This window comes from Parasteatoda tepidariorum, chromosome 7 (assembly GCF_043381705.1).
Source record: "Parasteatoda tepidariorum isolate YZ-2023 chromosome 7, CAS_Ptep_4.0, whole genome shotgun sequence".
Lineage (NCBI taxonomy): Eukaryota > Metazoa > Arthropoda > Arachnida > Araneae > Theridiidae > Parasteatoda > Parasteatoda tepidariorum.
In genome coordinates, this window is record NC_092210.1 from 39,841,672 (window position 1) to 39,860,416 (window position 18,745).

Below are 18,745 nucleotides of genomic sequence, written 5' to 3' on the forward strand. Positions count from 1 at the left end.
CTTTTGTTTTCATCTTTTGTTTTCATATTTTGTAATCTGGCAATCTTTCTGCGAAAACATTTTTAAATCATTCTTGAAAAATTTTCCGTCCATTTAAGTTGATCTGATTTTGCTACTCGCTTTATGGTCCCCTTTTTAATGTTTTTTTTATTTTTTTATTTTATTTTATTTTCTGTTTTTACATGTTATTTTTACTTATTTTTACTTTTTGTGATCTATTTTATTTGTTGTTATTTTTATAAAAAAATTTTTGAGTGCTCCTCACACTATTGTATTCATATATTTTGCTTTGGCTTTATTGATACAATATCAGAAAGCACTCTGTTTCGCGGATATAATCGTGCGGGCTGAAGAAAAGATTATATCATTTTTTTCCGTTTTTTTGTCCGGTTTTTCAAATAAAATTTCATCCTTTTTTTTTTTCTTCATTTAAACTGTTGTTTGTTATTTTTTTACTTATTATTTCCCCCCCATTTTTTTCATATGTCTTTAATTTTTCTTAGTTTTATTCTTCATTTTGAGCTTATATATATTTTGCAGTTTGTATTAACTGACGTTTATAGCATTTTTCGTCGTCTATTATTAACTATTTNCATTTTTTTCCAATTTCTACTATTGTCAAATTAAAAACAATATTTATGAATTATATGAAAAAATAACTAACTCAAATGTAACATATGATTTTAACGAGAAAAATAACTATACAATATTATTTATGTTAAACTTTAAGATTGAAACATTGACACACTTTTTAAAATAAAAGTTGTATTTAAAAAATAAACAAAATATCGAAAAAAATATTGAAAAATTTAACTTTACTTCAATTGATCTATCTATTGAAAAATATAATAACACTTACGTCATCATTAGAAACGCAAATCAAATCTTCTGCACAATTACAATATTTTCGTCTGAAATTGTCGCACTTATCACCTTAAAAGAATAAATATATTGCATAAAACTAATAATAGGAGTTATTGTGCTGTTTAAATTTGAACAGCTATATATGTTTTCATAATTCAAGGAAAACACCCACACATCACTAGATGCATTTTTAACTTTTATTGTTAAATATTTATTACTCTCACTGCATAACTTAAATTCACACTGTTTTGAACAACAGGAATTTATTTTGATATTAGAAACTGGTAGGTACACGAGTATTTTTCAAAATTCCTGCATCTCAATTCTATAATACAGAATTCCTATGCCTTCAATTTCAGGAGCTTTTTTACGATTTTTTCTTACTGAATTTCTTAAAAAACTTTAAGTCTTACGCTTAAAATTATATTCGGTTTTAGAAAAATATACTAAATGTACTACGGAGTTAAAAAAATTTGCATTTCATGCTTAGTTCAAGAATTTTTAACTGAAAAACATAAAAGTCAGCCTGCTACCTACTAAAATGCAACTACGATGTTAAAATTTAACATGTTTCATTTTATAATTTAAAGCAAGTTTATTTTCTTTTTATTTATTTTTTTCAAATTAAAAATATATTAAAAAATACTGGAATTTTGAATACATTCTTTGTGATTTTCTTTTCTAGCTTTGATGCTTTAAATTAAATACCGACTATTTAGTGTAGAAAAAAAAATTTCTCCCGAGATTTCTATTCCGTAATCTCACCCTTATATTGGTGTCAAAAGAAAAAAAGAGAGACAAACATAAGATGCTGCTAATTATAAATCTTAACAATTATATTAAAATTCTTAAACCATTAAAAAAAATTCATACAAGAGTAATAAAACCCCTTCCCTATTTAAATTGCATTGCAATTTTACTTGATTTTTTCGTATTGAGTTACACAATCTAAATTCTTTAGATAACGTTCTTTTTTTCACAAACAAATCATAATTTTTTTCAAATCCTGGTAAACGTTCATTTCGTTATGATTAACATATTGACAAAATTTTTATACATAAAACTTGAATTCATTAATAATAAATTGTTATATATAGTGCATATAGTATATTATATAGTGTGAACTATTTGAATACATTATTAATAAAGCGTTCCTTCTTTTAGTTGTGGAAATAATTGACTTTCGAGAAAAAAACAATGATGAATGACTAATAATCATGAAGGTTTGTAGGTTAAGCGAATAGGGGGAGGATCTTCCTGGACTATTTACAAATTTGGATTTTTTCCATATATTTGAACGCTATGGAAATTCTGCGCTTCCTTTATTATAAGTCATATCTTACTGAGAAATTTGATACATCTTCAATTCAGAGCATATGTAAGAATCAAAACAGCAAACTGTCCTTCAGAAATATACGTGAAACACGTCCGGTGCTGCTTAGGTTCTTAACTAGCTTCATAGGTTCTTAACTTAGGTAAGAACCTAAGAAGGTTCACAAATGTGTGTGGGGGTGCGTGGGGAGTTGTCGTGCGTGCGAGCGTGTGTAATATAGAATGCCTCATACGAGTCTTTTTAAATTAAATCATAAGCACAAAATAACTTCTCTTATTAATTTTAAGATGTAGATGTCGTTCTTTCACAAAGAGCCATAAAAAGTCAAGACGCCAACTAAAAGTTTATTTTCTGAAATTAAAGGGTAATAAATCTGAGAAAAATGCTTGTTAAGAAAATCCCAAAAATTCCCTATCGTCTGAATGACATCACGTTTCAAAAATCAAAATATTTAAATTTTCACATTTAAATAAATTTGGTTAAGTTAAGCATATTCTTGCAAGCAATTCCCTTTTAGAATCCTTGTTTAAATATCAGTAGCCAGCGAAAATGCGTGACTTTTTCATATTTTCATAGCTAGATAAATCTGTGCAAAATTCCAACATTTCTGCTATGGGAAATCATCATTGCCATCGATGGTAAAATCCGAAGTAATATGTTAAATAAGCTTAACACAAATTAATAAGAAGCCTATTTATTTGAATTACCAAAACCCTGTAGGATTATTCAGCCTTCATATCAACTTATTTTATGAGTTTTTGCATTTGCAGTTATGCACAGTAAGAAAAAATTATTATTATTATTATAATTCTTAATTTAATTCATTAATATTTCATTTGTTTTATCCTTTTTATTTTTGTTGTGTTATATATATATATATGCATATAAAAGTCAATTATTAATAAATGCAATAAATATGCAATAAATAACTGATCATGCCGTCATANAAATTTTCACATTTGAATGAATTTGGTTAAGTTAAGCATATTCTTACAAGCAATTCTCTTTTAGAATCCTTGTTTAAATATCAGTAGCCAGCGAAAATGCGTGACTTTTTCATATTTTCATAGCTAGATAAATCTGTGCAAAATTCCAACATTTCTGCTATGGGAAATCATCATTGCCATCGATGGTAAAATCCGAAGTAATATGTTAAATAAGCTTAACACAAATTAATAAGAAGCCTATTTATTTGAATTACCAAAACCCTGTAGGATTATTCAGCCTTCATATCAACTTATTTTATGAGTTTTTGCATTTGCAGTTATGCACAGTAAGAAAAAATTATTATTATTATTATAATTCTTAATTTAATTCATTAATATTTCATTTGTTTTATCCTTTTTATTTTTGTTGTGTTATATATATATATATGCATATAAAAGTCAATTATTAATAAATGCAATAAATATGCAATAAATAACTGATCATGCCGTCATAACGAATTACTTAATTTTTACCTGTGCACTTTATTGATGCCAGGTAAACGAAATCCTAACCATGTCGATTGAAGTCGATTTTAGAAACTAAAAGTACAATGAAGTTTTCTGATAAAAAAAATTTTATGTTATCTATTAGTTGAATTCGAACAAGACAAGTAGCAAATTAATAATTCATTAAAATAATAATAATTGCGTAAACAATAAACATCTGGCTTCGGAAGACTTAAGAATTTACAAATCGCTAGAGTAAAGGTAGTATAAATCAAAAATTAAAATTTTCATAAATTTAAACTTCATAACTAAATAATAATGAGGCCTATCAACTTGGCTTTGCTTGCATTTTATCTAAATTGCAAACAAGTACAACAGTAGAATTTTTATTTATTTTGAACAAAAGCAAGAAAAAATGTAGATTTCTTTCGTATTTATCCCCATTTTTTTCCTGTGGTGGTTTGATAGGAGGGTTTGATTGATTCAGATATATTTCAACTACGTGGGGGGAAATCACAAGTCTTTGTTTGTGATTAGGTATTAGAATAGGGATCATTATAATTACCTTCTGATGCAAGTGGTTTACATCTTTTAAATGATACGTATCGACCAGAACAGCAAAAACCCTCATCACATGGTTCAATTAAATTACAAAATTGGCCAGCAGTCTTTGGAAAATACATCAGAAATAAAAAGAAAAATATATTATTCCAGAAATCATTTTCAAGAAAAAGAAAACATTTGTTTGGCACATTTTAGTAATTTTATTTAAAAAGCTCAACAAAACATATCTAAAGTGCGTCTGCGTTTGTGGCAGCAAATCTGCTCACGATAATGTGCGTAATACCCAACATAAGTAGACAGTGTTTTTTTTCACAGTATAATTAAATATCTATTCCTTTCATAAACTGAAATTACAAGATTGATTTAGTAGCGTATTAAGCTAAACGCAAATTTTAACAGGCTTCCTTTTTCTTTCCTTTAGTTTTTAATCACAGATGTTTTTTTCTTTCTTTTTTTAAGAAAATCGATAGAAATTTGAAAATAATTAATGTCGCTCTTATTTGAGTTCTGATAGAAAATAATTTAATGTATGCCCCTTAAAAAATGAATACTTTTTTTAATATGAAATCTTTTGATTCTTTTTTTAAAGATATTTTTAATAACACTCGTGTTGCAAAACCCTTATTCTACAGATCAGCTTATTAAGAATGAAGTAATATTAGAGTTAGGGTATTATTACGAATTTTAACAACAACTTAAAATTTAAGGAAGTAACACAATAACACAGAGAAATTCATAAGCAGTTTTTACTCGAATTTTAGAAGTTACCCCTTATATGAAAAGTTACCCCTTTTTTTCAATGCGAAGCAAAAATGACAACACTGGTCTTGACAGTTTTCAAGCCACGCTAATACAAAAAGCTTAAATACTAGCTTGATTGCTGATTTTTAGCTTTATTTTATCAATTTTAATTAAATTTATGAAATTCATTGTAATCGTTTAGTTATTTGTTTAATTTAGCTCTATGAAATGTCAACATGTCAACACCTACAATGCAGGATTTAACATAAGAACAGCGGGATTTTGGCCTTATCTGAAACAACCATTTGGGGTTATTCCAAAGTAAAATTTTTTTAATTGACTAATATTGTTCAAAATGCAATATATAAGAGTTTTTAGATATTAAAAAATATATTTTATGTTATTGACAATATAGTGAATTATTGTATTGCTGAAGAGACAATCAAAATATGAAAAAATGGATAAATATGACAACCAAAGCTGACGTCTTCAGGGGGTACCAGCTCCGGAAGTCATGAAAACAAAACCTTTTTTATCGAGAGAGCAAGACAAAAGTCTAAAATGTCCCTATAGCTTAAACTAAATTGTAATTGAATTAAAAAATATTATTTATGTACTAAAGAGCAAAATTAAGGGAGAAAAGATATTTGTTTTATTCCAGGAACCGTAAGAAATTGCCAAACTATTAATGGCGCCAATAATGCTTTATCAATTTTAAAAATTAGTACTACTGATAACATTATATTTCATGTTGTTTTATTATGTACCAAATAAACTGATATAGATTCAGGTATTTAATTTACTATAAAAGTAAAAGTAATTTTAAAAATGCACTTTAGGGGAATTGTAAAAATTCGCCTTACTATTATTGACGTTAATTATCTAAATTTTTGTAATTTTGGTTATTGGGTTTGGGAATACAGTAAATGGCACTGATTTCATAGCGAGAATCCTTCTCGAAATACTGTGGTAATAGGTTTATATTAAAGAGGATAATTGCCGAAAAAATTGCTTTACTGATTTACATTTTTGCAATAAGAAGTTCGTTTTGAGCAACAGCATCAGTCCGCATTTTTCTCTTAATTTTCTAATAGAATTAGTTATATTATTTTTAGTACTTACACAGATGAATGCCAAGCTCAATAGTATCATGAAACCAAGGAATTTCATTTCTTATCGTAGCTGATAGCCGTCTTTAATGATGCGTTATATTTCTTCTGCCGTTATTTCTCTTTTATATACCTACGTTAAAATGTAAATAAAGATGTGGTATTTACACATAATGTCTCATTTTCTTTCATTGGAATTTCTGTGATGCTTTAGTACAAGAATATTACAGCAAACAAAGTGAATATATAATTAAGATTGTTCATTCAGATAAAAGCTTCACTTAATCATTTAACCTTTCCATCATCTAAAATCGTGGTCTTTAGATCACAGGAGGAAATCATTTATTTCAGCTGCTGTTAGATAACGGTCAAGCATGACTTGTATTTTATAATACAGCAGTTATACTATTTCCAAATATATATTTATTACATAGCAACAAAAACTGAGAATTCGAATACAAAATGAATGAAGAAAAATCATTTTCTTCATATCGAGAATTTTTGTTAAGATTGATATTTTACCGTTGGGACTGGATGGCCCAAAAGGTCATCCCTAGTCCCCAAAAATTGGATATCGAAAAGTGAATGAATTGTTCCCAATAGACAGTAGGGAGCATGAAATGTGATCCAAGATTGGTGAATAATAGAAAAATAATATGTGGTAAGAAATACAGAATAAAGAGCTAGTGAATTAGTGAATTAATGAAATAGTGAATTAGTGAATTAATGAAATAGTGAATTAGTGAATTAATGAAATAGTGAATTAATTAGTCTACATTAGTATTGAATTCTACTATAATATTGAATTATGTTATATTCGCTTTTTATAAATTTTGATAAAAATTGAATAATTGATTTAATTTAATCAAAATTCGTTTAAAAATTATTAAAAAAATAAGTTTAAGAAGTTAAAGAAATTTTAAAAGCTAGGAAATATGTAATGCCTATTGTGGCATCACAGATACCATAGTTGAAATTTGATTAAAAAGGAAAATATTAAGATATAATTGTGACCGCGCATGGCGTTATTAAAATTTGTACTAATTTATGGTTTTTAATGTGAGCGTATTTTTTTGTTACTACTAATTAATTTTTTACCGTCTGTATATAGCCATATTTGTATCTTCCATAATTATTCTTTAAAATATAGTACAAACTTTTTGTTCAAGTTCTCTGCAGGAAATCCCTTTTTTACAAAAATTACAAACAAACGAAAATTCACCCCAACTATAACTTCCGGGAAAAAAATTGGACGTTTCAAAGACTAACGTGAATAAAAAGTCTGCATAAAAATAATCCTTAAAAACACACGGAGCAAAGTTGGGTTTATAACGACAATGTTAAAAATCTTCTGGTCTTCAATTCAAAATTCTTTTCCTCCTTACGGCTGCTACAAATTAGAGAAGAGTACCGAGCCGTGGTTACGCACAGTTGGCGAATAATTTTGAAATTATTTTGGAATAAAATAGCCTCTCTTGATTTTGGAACGGTATGCGATGGTTTGTTTACTTGTATATTCGACATTCCGATCTAGTCCTGTTAAATAATAGTCTGCTTCAATTTCTTCTTAAACTTCTGGTGTTTGTGATTCATCATTAAAAAAAACTAATTATTTTCCTATAAAATTTCGTCTATGGTTTAGTGGAGTTTGGTTTTGGAGTTGTCTTCATTGACTGGATTGAGCTTTCATCAGTATCCTTTAAATTAATACAAACTTTTATTAAATTTACTTTTATGAATTTTAAATAGTTAATAGACAAAATTTTCCTATCACAATAATAAATCTATCACCATTTAAAATTAAATATTTCATTTTATTTAGTTAAAATATTTTTCCCTTCATTTTTAAATGTTTAAGGATATTGCATTGAAATATTTTCAAATTTACTTAGTTTTTATTATTACATTTTTTTTCCAATGACATCCTGGGGAATGACCTACGTCATACAGGTGTCTGAAGGGCAGATTTGTTGGCCACTCTTTCAGGGGCACCATATTAGGTCGGCCAATGTTGCTCCCACAGTAAGGACAGATAGTACAGAGAAGGAAAGAACATCCATGTCTTGCACGGGATTCAAACCCAGAACCTTTCTGATGCAAGGGCAGTTCCCTAACCCCTACACTGGCCGGTCGGCTTATTATTACATGGGATTCAAAGGATTTTATCTAATGATAGTGTTTAGATTGAAATTCCGGTAAATAAGAGTAAACAATACAATTTATTCTGGATTTATATAATTATTGAACTAAATCTGTATCTATATAAATTAATGTTTGTCTTTTTGTGTTAGGGTGAAGGCCAAAATATCTTACAAGATGCTTTTGTTTAGCGATTTCTAATAGCAAAAAAAGCTGTAATTTGGCATTTTTAACTTGGGAAAAACAGTTAAAAAATAATGAAAAAATTATGGTGTATTTGGAAGGCGAATAACATTTAAAAGTTCAGAAGTCTGTAAACAACTTTATTCATATTCAAATGTGATTAATTTTTGATCTAATGACATTGAAATACTTCCTCTTACCACTCTTTCATTATATCTTCAAAACTACACTACATCTACTGCTTTTAAATCATTAGCCGCAAAATTTCGTTAAATTAGTTGAAAAAAATTTATTCTTTTTTAGTCTATTTTTTTCACAAGAAAATATTCAACTTGCTAGTATTCTGTTGAATATTTTAGCATTTCTTCTTTTATAATCAGTAAGTGCTCACGATAAAATAGATACTGTTACAAAATACATTTCTTTTATTATGAGTAATATTCGAATTCAGTACTTATTATTTTAGCCAATGGATATATAGGATATAGGATTTGTGTATATAGGATATTTTCCTTTTTGAGGATTGAGTTTTCCTTGTAGAGTTTTTAATATGGGTATGGTTTATTTCATTTTAGCCCCTTTGCTGATTCTTTATAATTTGTCTCAGTTAAATACTCTCTTTACTGTTACAAAAAGTGTATAAGAATTTTTTTTTCTTCTTTACCATCCACTTATATTTTTGTAAGTAGAACTGCAAAATAAATCTGTGTGTTGAAAGTTGCTTATTTAATAATCAACATCCCTGACGTCATTAACTAATTCTAATTTGAACTGCAAAACGGAATGTCCTGAGCCTGCGAACAGGACGCGACTGCTTTTTATGAGTACGAAATATTTTGCGTATTTTGTTTTATTTCTTATTCATTATGGAAGCTCATTATGGAACTCATTCATCATGGAAGCTCATGTAACTCCTTTGATGGGGAAGAAAATAAACTCAATGAGATACCTGCAAGTGACGTAATCCGGGTATCTCAATCCTGGTTGTTGAAACGTGGTATTTGTTTAAGTTGGCAGCTTTTCTTTCTATTCTATTTCGAGTAAGCAAAGCCCATCAAGTATCAATTCTCTTATGAGACACATTCTATATTCTTACAAAAAGATTATTTCTCAAAGATTTCAATTATTTCACTATCTCTTACTTAACACAAAGACAGGCAGGAAGCCATGTCATACTAATAGACAAAAACAAACTAATTATGCAAAGAAGTTGCAGGTACACTGAAACAAAAATTAATCACTGTTTCAATAAAATACAAAAATAAATAATAAATCTAAGTTAAATAAAAGACGTAGACGTGAAAACTTTACATTTCAACGAATTCGATGCACGATACGTAGCTGTATTTAACTAATTTCACGTTAATGGATATCCCAACTTATGTATAGAAATTTTGCTCAAATTTAACACGCCATTTTGATTATAAACGATCAGCTGGAGCATCTGTGGGTATNAATTCGATGTAGTAGCTGTATTTAACTAATTTCACGTTAATTGATATCCCAACTTATGTATAGAAATTTTGCTCAAATTTAACACGCCATTTTGATTATAAACGATCAGCTGGAGCATCTGTGGGTATCCGTGGTATTTTTCTTCTTGAAGTGCAAGTACCCAACTGTCCACTCAATTTTACAAGGAAATTCTGCTTCGTTCCCGAAACTAATTCACTAGCTACAAATAAATATTAAGACCACTATATAACTTAGGTAAATAAGAATTTTTTGTGCATGTATAAAAGTTTTTTGGATAATTCAGACTGAAGTCTTTCAAATTACTGATTTCAAAGCATTGATTCGAAAAAAAGCGCATATAAACTTCAGAAAAGATATATTGACAATCATCGTACACCGTGCAAAATAAAATTAATTTTAATAACTATTTATTTTTTATTCTTTTATTTAATGGAAGTAAAAAAAATAATTATAAACATTTTACATCAATCTAAAAAATTCATTTTTAAAACGTAAAGTAAAAAAATTGATGAAATTGGTCAAATAGTTTTTAAGAAACCTAATTTTAAACACGCACTTTTAAAAAAAAAGATAAGCAAAAACTATTGAATAGATAACACTCACTTTTTATATTTTGCTATTTAAAATTACATTCATAAAAAATTGAATACAAAAATTTTTATAACTTATAAATTCAAATTTTTCCACTCTTATTAAGTTAAATAAAAAGTAGTAGATGAGTATGAAAAATTATCAGAAATTATATTGAATTATCCTTAGATAAATAAATTTAATAATTATGAACAAAAATGTTTCAATTCGTTTAAAAATCTTTTGACATAAAGCGAAATATGCAATAATGTTAACACTTAAACTATTCGGACCATATTTTTCAAACATAGTCATCACTTTTCATCACTTCATAATTTGAGGATCAAAAATCCATATAATTCATTTTTTATCAATAGCAAAGTAATTAATAAAAATTATTTCATTCGTCTAAATTCTCCATGGAATTACATATTTATCCTTGGGACGTGGGCTTATAACTTCTTGTGAAAGAATTATTGTCGTTTAACTAAGCATGACGAGAAACGTGACACATTTGAAAAACATTAGAGTAGCAAATTTTTGATCGGTTATAAATGTTAAACTATAAGGGCAAGCTTTTCGAAAATGTTTATCCCCCACCAAAATTTGGGGGAGATAAATTAAAATTTGATAAAGAAAAAAGCATGCTTCCCCAGAAAAAGTGCGTTTTTTGGTATAAATAACCATATTCGGATACGATAGCATGTAACTTGTTTCACTTATTTTAAAAGATTTTCTTGAGATCCTTGAGCTTTAAAAGATTTATCCAAAAGATTTTACCAAAGCACTTTACAGAGTGAAATTCTGTACAACCACTTTGAAAATTATAAGTTTTTTTTTTTTTTTTTTTTTTTTTTTTTTTTTTTTTTTTTTTTTTTTTTTGCTGATGGTACAGTGCGCAAAAAGAAGAACGGGCCACTCTGAATATCTTTTGATCTAATGATCGGATGATATATCGAGAATTGGTAAAGCGAATTAAAGCATTTTTACACTCAGTTTAAATTTCGTTCATCCAAAGATAAGTTGAAAATTTAATTTTTAATTTTTGGCCAAAGATCATGGTCTTCTGCCCAGAGTGCTCAGGTATGCCTCCCAGGCTATCAACAATACATTTGTGCTTCGTAAATAAAGTACTCTTATTACTTTGCAAATAAGCTGAATAGAAAAATAGTAATAATTTTTCTTAATTATATGTATTGCTTCCGAATTTTCTGGAGTCTATTTATTTGTTAGAGGATTTGATTGTCTTGTAGCTATAAAGCAAAAACAGAAAGTTTCTTAATCTGAATTAACTCAATATTTTCATTCGTTACTATGTCGATTAAAAGAGAAAACATGGATGAAGCCCATAAAATACAATTTTTAATACATAGTTTATACATTTTTTGTGCATCAAATGAAAATAGCGTGTGCTATTTTAATAATTACGTGTGCATAATTTTACAGTTCAAAGGGAATAATCATTAGAAAAACATTTTTTTACAATTAGATATGAAAAAATAAAATTCACAATCACTAATAAGTATAGCTTTCATTTCGATAATAATAAATTTTCAGGAAGAACATAGCTTGAATCAATATTAAAGTTGTTTTTGTTTTTCAAAGTAAATTTCAAGCTTTATAAGTAATTCCACATAAATGACAATTCATTTTTTACTAATTTTATAGAACTCCATTAATTTTATGTCAAGCATCTGAACATTATCATATATAATTATTTAAGCAATAAATTTTGCAAAAGCTTTGTTTATAAGCAAATTCGGTACAATACTTGTAAAAAAAACTTATAGAATTGTAGAAAAAAATATTTCAAGTTAATTCATTAAAATTACTCTGCTAATTAATAGATTACGACAGAGTAACAATTACTTTGTACCAATAAACGTGAGAAGTTATGTTGCATGATTTTGGTAAAATTTGTTTTTAAATCTTCAAATGATTGACATTTTATAAACTCGAATTTTCAGAATGATACAAAAAGATTTTGTAGTCGAATTTGTTATTAAAGAAATCTGACTTTTTATTGATTTTTCTTTAATTCTGTCTTTTTTTAAGTGCTTTAGTGCTTCTTTTTCTCAATTTACCGATATGTATCAGGATATTTCTCTTCTCTTTCTAAATAGTCGTTTTCCGTCACACAAACTCCAGCACTCTAAAAGGGAACTATAACATGAAATACTTAGAAATGTAAGAACAAAATGCAATCCGATATTTTCAATAGAAAAGGTTGATTATGAAATTGTAAAATATGTTAAGTAAATTATACATTTTAAAATATGCATCTTAAATCATTGTTGATATTTCAAGTGAAATGACTAAATATTTTTCGTCTGTCTCTTATCATACATTAGCAAAAATTACTGCCAAAACATGAATGTTAGGATATTTTTTTTATTTTGCTTCATTCATTTAGTATAAGTAACCCTCTGCTTGCTATCGCTTACCAACCAGTATTACGGTAATTAGAGCCGTTTTTAATAGGTGGCAAATATTCTAACAAAGGTGCTACTCAAGGCATTATGATAATGTTTTTTTACAAAGTAGCAAAAGGGAATAAGTATGTGAGAAAGTAGATTGATTACAGGTAATTTCAACCACCCTGAGCAGGTCTCAAACAACAACATCGTGTGGAATCAATATACTTATGTTTAGTTTTTAATAATAAAACACACTTCTAAAAAAGTCTTATGCTTAGTCTTATGATGTAAAGTCACTGGGAAGATAAATAAATAAATAAAAATATTTTAGCTTTCTTTAATTTTGTATGACTTTCATGTTCACAATCAAATTTTATGGTATTGATCAGAACTGTGGAGTCAGTAGTTGAAATGTTCGAATCCAACTCCGGTCTTTCAACTTTAGCTTCGACTTCAGTAAATACTCAATTAAAACTTTAATTGCTGCGATATCATCTTTCTTTCAGTTTTTTTGTCACGCTAGTTAGTTTATTTGCTAATTTAGTAACTCAGCTAATACTAAAATACCTCAATTTTTAGTTATCTACTCTACTAATAACAGGAAAGAAAATTAGATTTGTATAACTTTTCCCCCGGTTATTCGCAATGCAAGTAGATTAAAACTGAATGAAAAAAAATAAAACGTGATTTTTTAAAGATTTAATGCATGTTGAACAATAAAGTATGAAATTAAATATTTTTTAAAAAAATCATGAAACAGCAATGTTTTATGGCTTTGCACGATGATCGAGTTTATTATTTTCTAGATACATTTTACATTAAGTTTATATCAAAAAGTCTGGAAAGACTCTCTAATACAATTTTTAAGGAAAACACACGAAAAATCAGCTATTTCTTAAATAACCAGAATGACATAAAACAAACTGCTGAATTTTCATCTGCTTTCTTCAAATATGTATATATGTATATCAAATATATCAATTCAAAATATAGAGAAAGCAAGGGAAAAATTACAGAACAATGAAAAAAGGGGGGGAGAAGAAAAATAATAATTAAAATAACAAGAAACCGAAAAAAAAAATTTGGAAAAAAATTACAAAAAGTTTTTAAAAAATCCCAAAAATGAAAGACATAATCTTTTCATCAGCTCACACAATTATATCCACAAAAAAGAGTGCTTTCTAATATTGTATCAATATTGCCAAAGGTCCCGAATTCAAGGTACAAACTTTAATGGTAGGTACAGGACATTGTAACAATGATTCACTGTATAGGAATGTATAGTCGCAAGTGACGCGGTGAGGCGTAAACCGGAGAAATAACGGCCGAAAGGAAAAACAAAGATTTTATTGAAAGCGTTGTTGACAAGTGTCATGTTTACAGTAAGTGTTCAAAATTGCGTCCACCAGAAGCGATACATGCTTGACAGCGTCGGTGGAGCGATTGGCGTACACGTTCAAAGATGCCTGGTATTTCACGCACACCTGCAGCAGCTACAGATATGCGAGCGACGAGATCCTCATCTGAGTCAACTGGAGTCTCATAAACAAGATGCTTTAGATGTCCCCATAAAAAGTAATCGAGGCTCGATAAATCGGGAGATCGGGGTGGCCAAGGGATTGGTCCACCACGCCCAATCCATCGAGCACCAAACGTGGCATTCAGGTAATTCCGTACANAATGTGCGTTGCAGCCGGATTTCGTAGGTGATGTGCTATTTACAGATGAAGCGACATTTTCACGCGAGGGTGTCTTTAATGCGCACAATTCCCATGTGTGGGCAACCGATAATCCACATGCAACGCGTCCACATGCGTTTCAACAACGTTTCTGTATTAATGTGTGGGCTGGTATTGTGAACGACTTTTTGATTGGCCCATACTTACTACCCACGCGACTCAGTGGCGGAAGCTATCTTATTTTTCTGAAAGAAGTGTTACCACAACTGCTGCATGATGTTCCGATCGCCATTCGTAACCGCATGTGGTTTCAGCACGATGGGGCGCCAGCACACTTCAGCATTGATGTACGGAATTACCTGAATGCCACGTTTGGTGCTCGATGGATTGGGCGTGGTGGACCAATCCCTTGGCCACCCCGATCTCCCGATTTATCGAGCCTCGATTACTTTTTATGGGGACATCTAAAGCATCTTGTTTATGAGACTCCAGTTGACTCAGATGAGGATCTCGTCGCTCGCATATCTGTAGCTGCTGCAGGTGTGCGTGAAATACCAGGCATCTTTGAACGTGTACGCCAATCGCTCCACCGACGCTGTCAAGCATGTATCGCTTCTGGTGGACGCAATTTTGAACACTTACTGTAAACATGACACTTGTCAACAACGCTTTCAATAAAATCTTTGTTTTTCCTTTCGGCCGTTATTTCTCCAGTTTACGCCTCACCACGTCACTTGCGACTATACATTCCTATACAATAAATCATTGTTACAATGTCCTGTACCTACCATTAAAGTTTGTACCATGAATTCGGGACCACCCTGTATAAGTGCAGATAGTTTATGAACTAAAAGGCATGTTTTGATTAAATGCCCTAAACGGATATTTCAGATAGATATTTTCAATTATTTATTCTTTCTATCATAATTTTCACGTGAGGAAAGGTACATTCAACATAGTACTTACCCGAAAGAATGCCAACCACGATATGAGAATTATGCCCAAGAAATTCATTTTTATGGTAACCTTTAATAATGAGTTAGACGTCTGTAATGGTACGTTATACATATTCTGCAATTGTTTCCCTTCTATGTGCCTCCGTTGAAATGTAATAATAAATATGACCTTTTTACATATCGTCTTGTATTCCTTCATTGAAATTTTCGTAATCTTTTAGTAACGCCAAGAATAATACGCAAATAAAGTGAATATATAGTTAAGATTATGCATTCAGATAAAAAGCTAAAAGTCATGAAGTTTTCCTAAGATCTCTAAAGACCTTGGCCGGTAAATGATTTTATTAAACTTTTTGTTTCAGCTGCAGTTAGGTAACGGTCAAAAATGAATTTCATTTTTTAATCCAAATAACTAGTAATTATATGGAAGTAAGAACACGAAAAAAAGGAATTTGCACGCATTTATTAAATCACCCTGATTAAATTTGATGAGAAAATGGTTAGAGTAAATTTAATCGTAATGATTAACATTTATAGGGCAATGAAGGTTGATCCAAACAACAAATTCTGATTCTAAATCCTCGTTGGACAATTTCGAATTTTGGAATTCGGATTCTAAATCTTCAAAATATTTGGTATGTGAAAAATATGGTCACAATAGTTTATTCAGGTGAACGTTAGGATACCCTAATGTTAATTTTATTTTTAGCCTATTTCGTCGCATCACGAGAGCTTTTTTAACGATTTGAAAAATGTTTCATAGAGTGATAAAATTCATTTATTCAAAGATAATTCAACTCGAAAAATAGTTTTATTAAATATTTATAATTTTTGCGCAATTTTTCATAATTATGAACAAAAATATTTCAATTCGCTTAACAATCTTTTGACTTAAAGCGAAATATGCAATATAGTTAATTAAGTCTAAGAATCGGACTGTTTTCCTGCTTAAACTATTCGGACCATATTTTCCAGACATCAATTTCACTTTGTAATTTGAGGATCAAAAATATAAACCCATGCAATTCATTTTTTATCATTAGCAAAGTAATTAATAAAAATTAATTAATTCGTTTAAATTCTCCATGGAATTACATTTTTATCCATGGGCCGTGGGCTTGCAACTTCTTGTGAAAGAATTGTTGTCGTTTAACTAAGCATGACGAGAAGCGTGACACATTTAAATAACCTTAGAGTAGAAATTTTTTGATCGGTTATAAGGGTTAAAATATGAAGGCAAAATTTTCAAAAATTTGTATCCCCCACCGAATTTTGGAAGAGATAAATTAAAATTTGATAAAAACAAAAGCATACTTCCCCAGAAAAAGTGAGTTTTTTGGTTTTGATCTAATGATCGGATGATGTCTCGAGAATTAGTTAAGCGAATTAGGACATTTTTTCACTCAGTTTAAAATTCGTTTATCCAAAGATAAGTGAATGCAAAAAATATCTTTTAGTCAATATTTATTATTTTTTCTTATTTTATTTCAGAATAGTCGAAAAATTTTGAATTGTAAGTTATACAATTTTTGCATCATTTTAAAGTATGTAATTTTGCCATGTTAAATTACATTCCTTAAAATGATACAAAAAATTGTACACCTTACGAGTCAAAATTTTTTCGACCATTCTTAAATAAATGTTAGCTCTTTTATGTTAGCGCTAAAAGTGATACTAAAAGCGCCAGCTGTGGTAATACTAACTCATCTGTATGAGAACAATAAATGCTGTGTAATCTAGACATTAATATTTGATAAATGAAATGGCCGTTACTACAGAAACAAGCACGGCAAACATATAAAAGAAAAAACTTTTTTTGAAGCTGTGTTAGATATATAGGTTGCTATCAGATAAAAACTTTTTCAGGAAATGCATCTCATTTGCTGATTCCTCACTTTTATACATAAAAAACGTAAAAATAAATAAATAAAATAACATACTCACTTGCTGAGATTGATTGTTTTAATAAAAAACATTTAGGAAAATATTAAGTAAATGAAAGAAGCCTTTTCGAGATTTGTTTTGAAAAATAAAATTCTTTTAACCCATTCCGTTGCAATGAGAAAGCTTTCAAAATTAGATAATGAACAACGCAAAAAAAAAATAAACGGGCTACCCAAAATAACTTTTGATCTAATGATCAGATCTTCACTTTCAAGAACTTAATCGTAAGGATTTAAGAGGCTGACCTCAAAGTGCAGACGAAAAAAATAAGTGTAAGAAAGTCATACTTTTAAATTTTGACTTCTCAGGAACTATTTAACCGATTTCGTTCAAATTTTGAGATTTTCCATCTAAATTTACATTCTTTAAAATAATTTAAGAATTTTTATACCTTATAATTCCCATTTTTTGACTATTATTAAATAAAATAATCAAAAATAATTTTTTTTAATATTTTTTGCAATATTTATTTATTATTTTTATCTTTGGATAAATGAATTTGATAATTTGGTGTAAAAATTTTCTAATTTGCTTAAAAATATTTCAAGTTATAGAGAAACACAAAAACTAAAATTAACATTAAGGGATCCGAACTTCAAACCCTTCTCCATAGCCTAATTCCATAAAGGACTTTAATAATTTTTCCCACTCATCAGGTTTATATGCAATTTAAAAAAAAAAAATTTGGGGGGGGGGATCTTGTTAATTTTATTATTACCATTTAGGACTTTTTATTTGCAAAATAAACTTTACTCAATACTTAGCCTCTTTTCTCTCAAAGGAAACTAATTACATTTATTATTCACACACTTATTACTTAGAATCATTTTTAAAAAATTCGCATTTGAGAAGCAAAGTATGCTATGTAATTTGAAATATGGCCACAGAAAGGAAATGATTATCCAGGAAAATTTAAATGGTATGTCTTCGAATCATTCTTTTTTTTCTATACCCACCTGTGTAAAATATTTTGTTTATCACGTATTGCAGATATTGTCCACTCTTTTAGGAGCGCCCATATTAAGGGGGTCAATCTTGCTTCCACAGTAAAGACAGACAACATCGAGAAAGATGACCCGATGCAAGTCCAGTTCCCTGACTCCTACTGAGTCCGGTCGGCGACGGATCAGCCCTATACGGATGTTTTTCATATAGACGTCAATAACTCTAGGTTGACGAAAATAAACTACTGTTACTTTACTACTCATTTGAAAAGAAAAAATAATGGACAATGATGGATATAAAATAATAGATATAGTTACTCACCACCATGTCAGTTATTAAAAAAAACATTTTTTTAATATATTTTTTACTAATCTCTTTATACATCAACTGAA

The 18,745-nt window shown here is 28.9% G+C and overlaps 1 protein-coding gene and 2 long non-coding RNA genes across 4 annotated transcripts in view; 1 reads left to right on the forward strand and 2 right to left on the reverse strand.

The window, feature by feature from the left end:
- Positions 1-6,250, reverse strand: part of LOC122269296 (uncharacterized) — a 19,437-nt gene extending 13,187 nt beyond the window's left edge. Inside the window, exons 1-3 of one of the 2 annotated variants that reach the window (XM_071183314.1) lie at positions 6,058-6,247; positions 4,196-4,298; positions 860-933 (exon numbers count right to left, since the gene is read on the reverse strand). In XM_071183314.1, the coding sequence (XP_071039415.1) occupies positions 860-933; positions 4,196-4,298; positions 6,058-6,105 (225 nt within the window). In that variant the 5' untranslated portion in view covers positions 6,106-6,247. Of the gene's footprint in view, positions 1-859; positions 934-4,195; positions 4,299-6,057 lie in introns of both variants that reach the window. The other variant, XM_071183313.1, reaches the window with a different exon arrangement.
- LOC139426014 (uncharacterized) lies at positions 4,308-18,709 on the forward strand. The gene is made up of 2 exons (XR_011637261.1): positions 4,308-5,256; positions 18,418-18,709. It is a non-coding gene; the product is annotated as an uncharacterized lncRNA (long non-coding RNA).
- Positions 11,753-18,356, reverse strand: LOC139426013 (uncharacterized). Its single transcript, XR_011637260.1, has 2 exons — positions 15,475-18,356; positions 11,753-12,575 (listed from the first exon to the last, which is right to left on the reverse strand). It is a non-coding gene; the product is annotated as an uncharacterized lncRNA (long non-coding RNA).
- Positions 18,710-18,745: the final 36 nt, after the last annotated feature.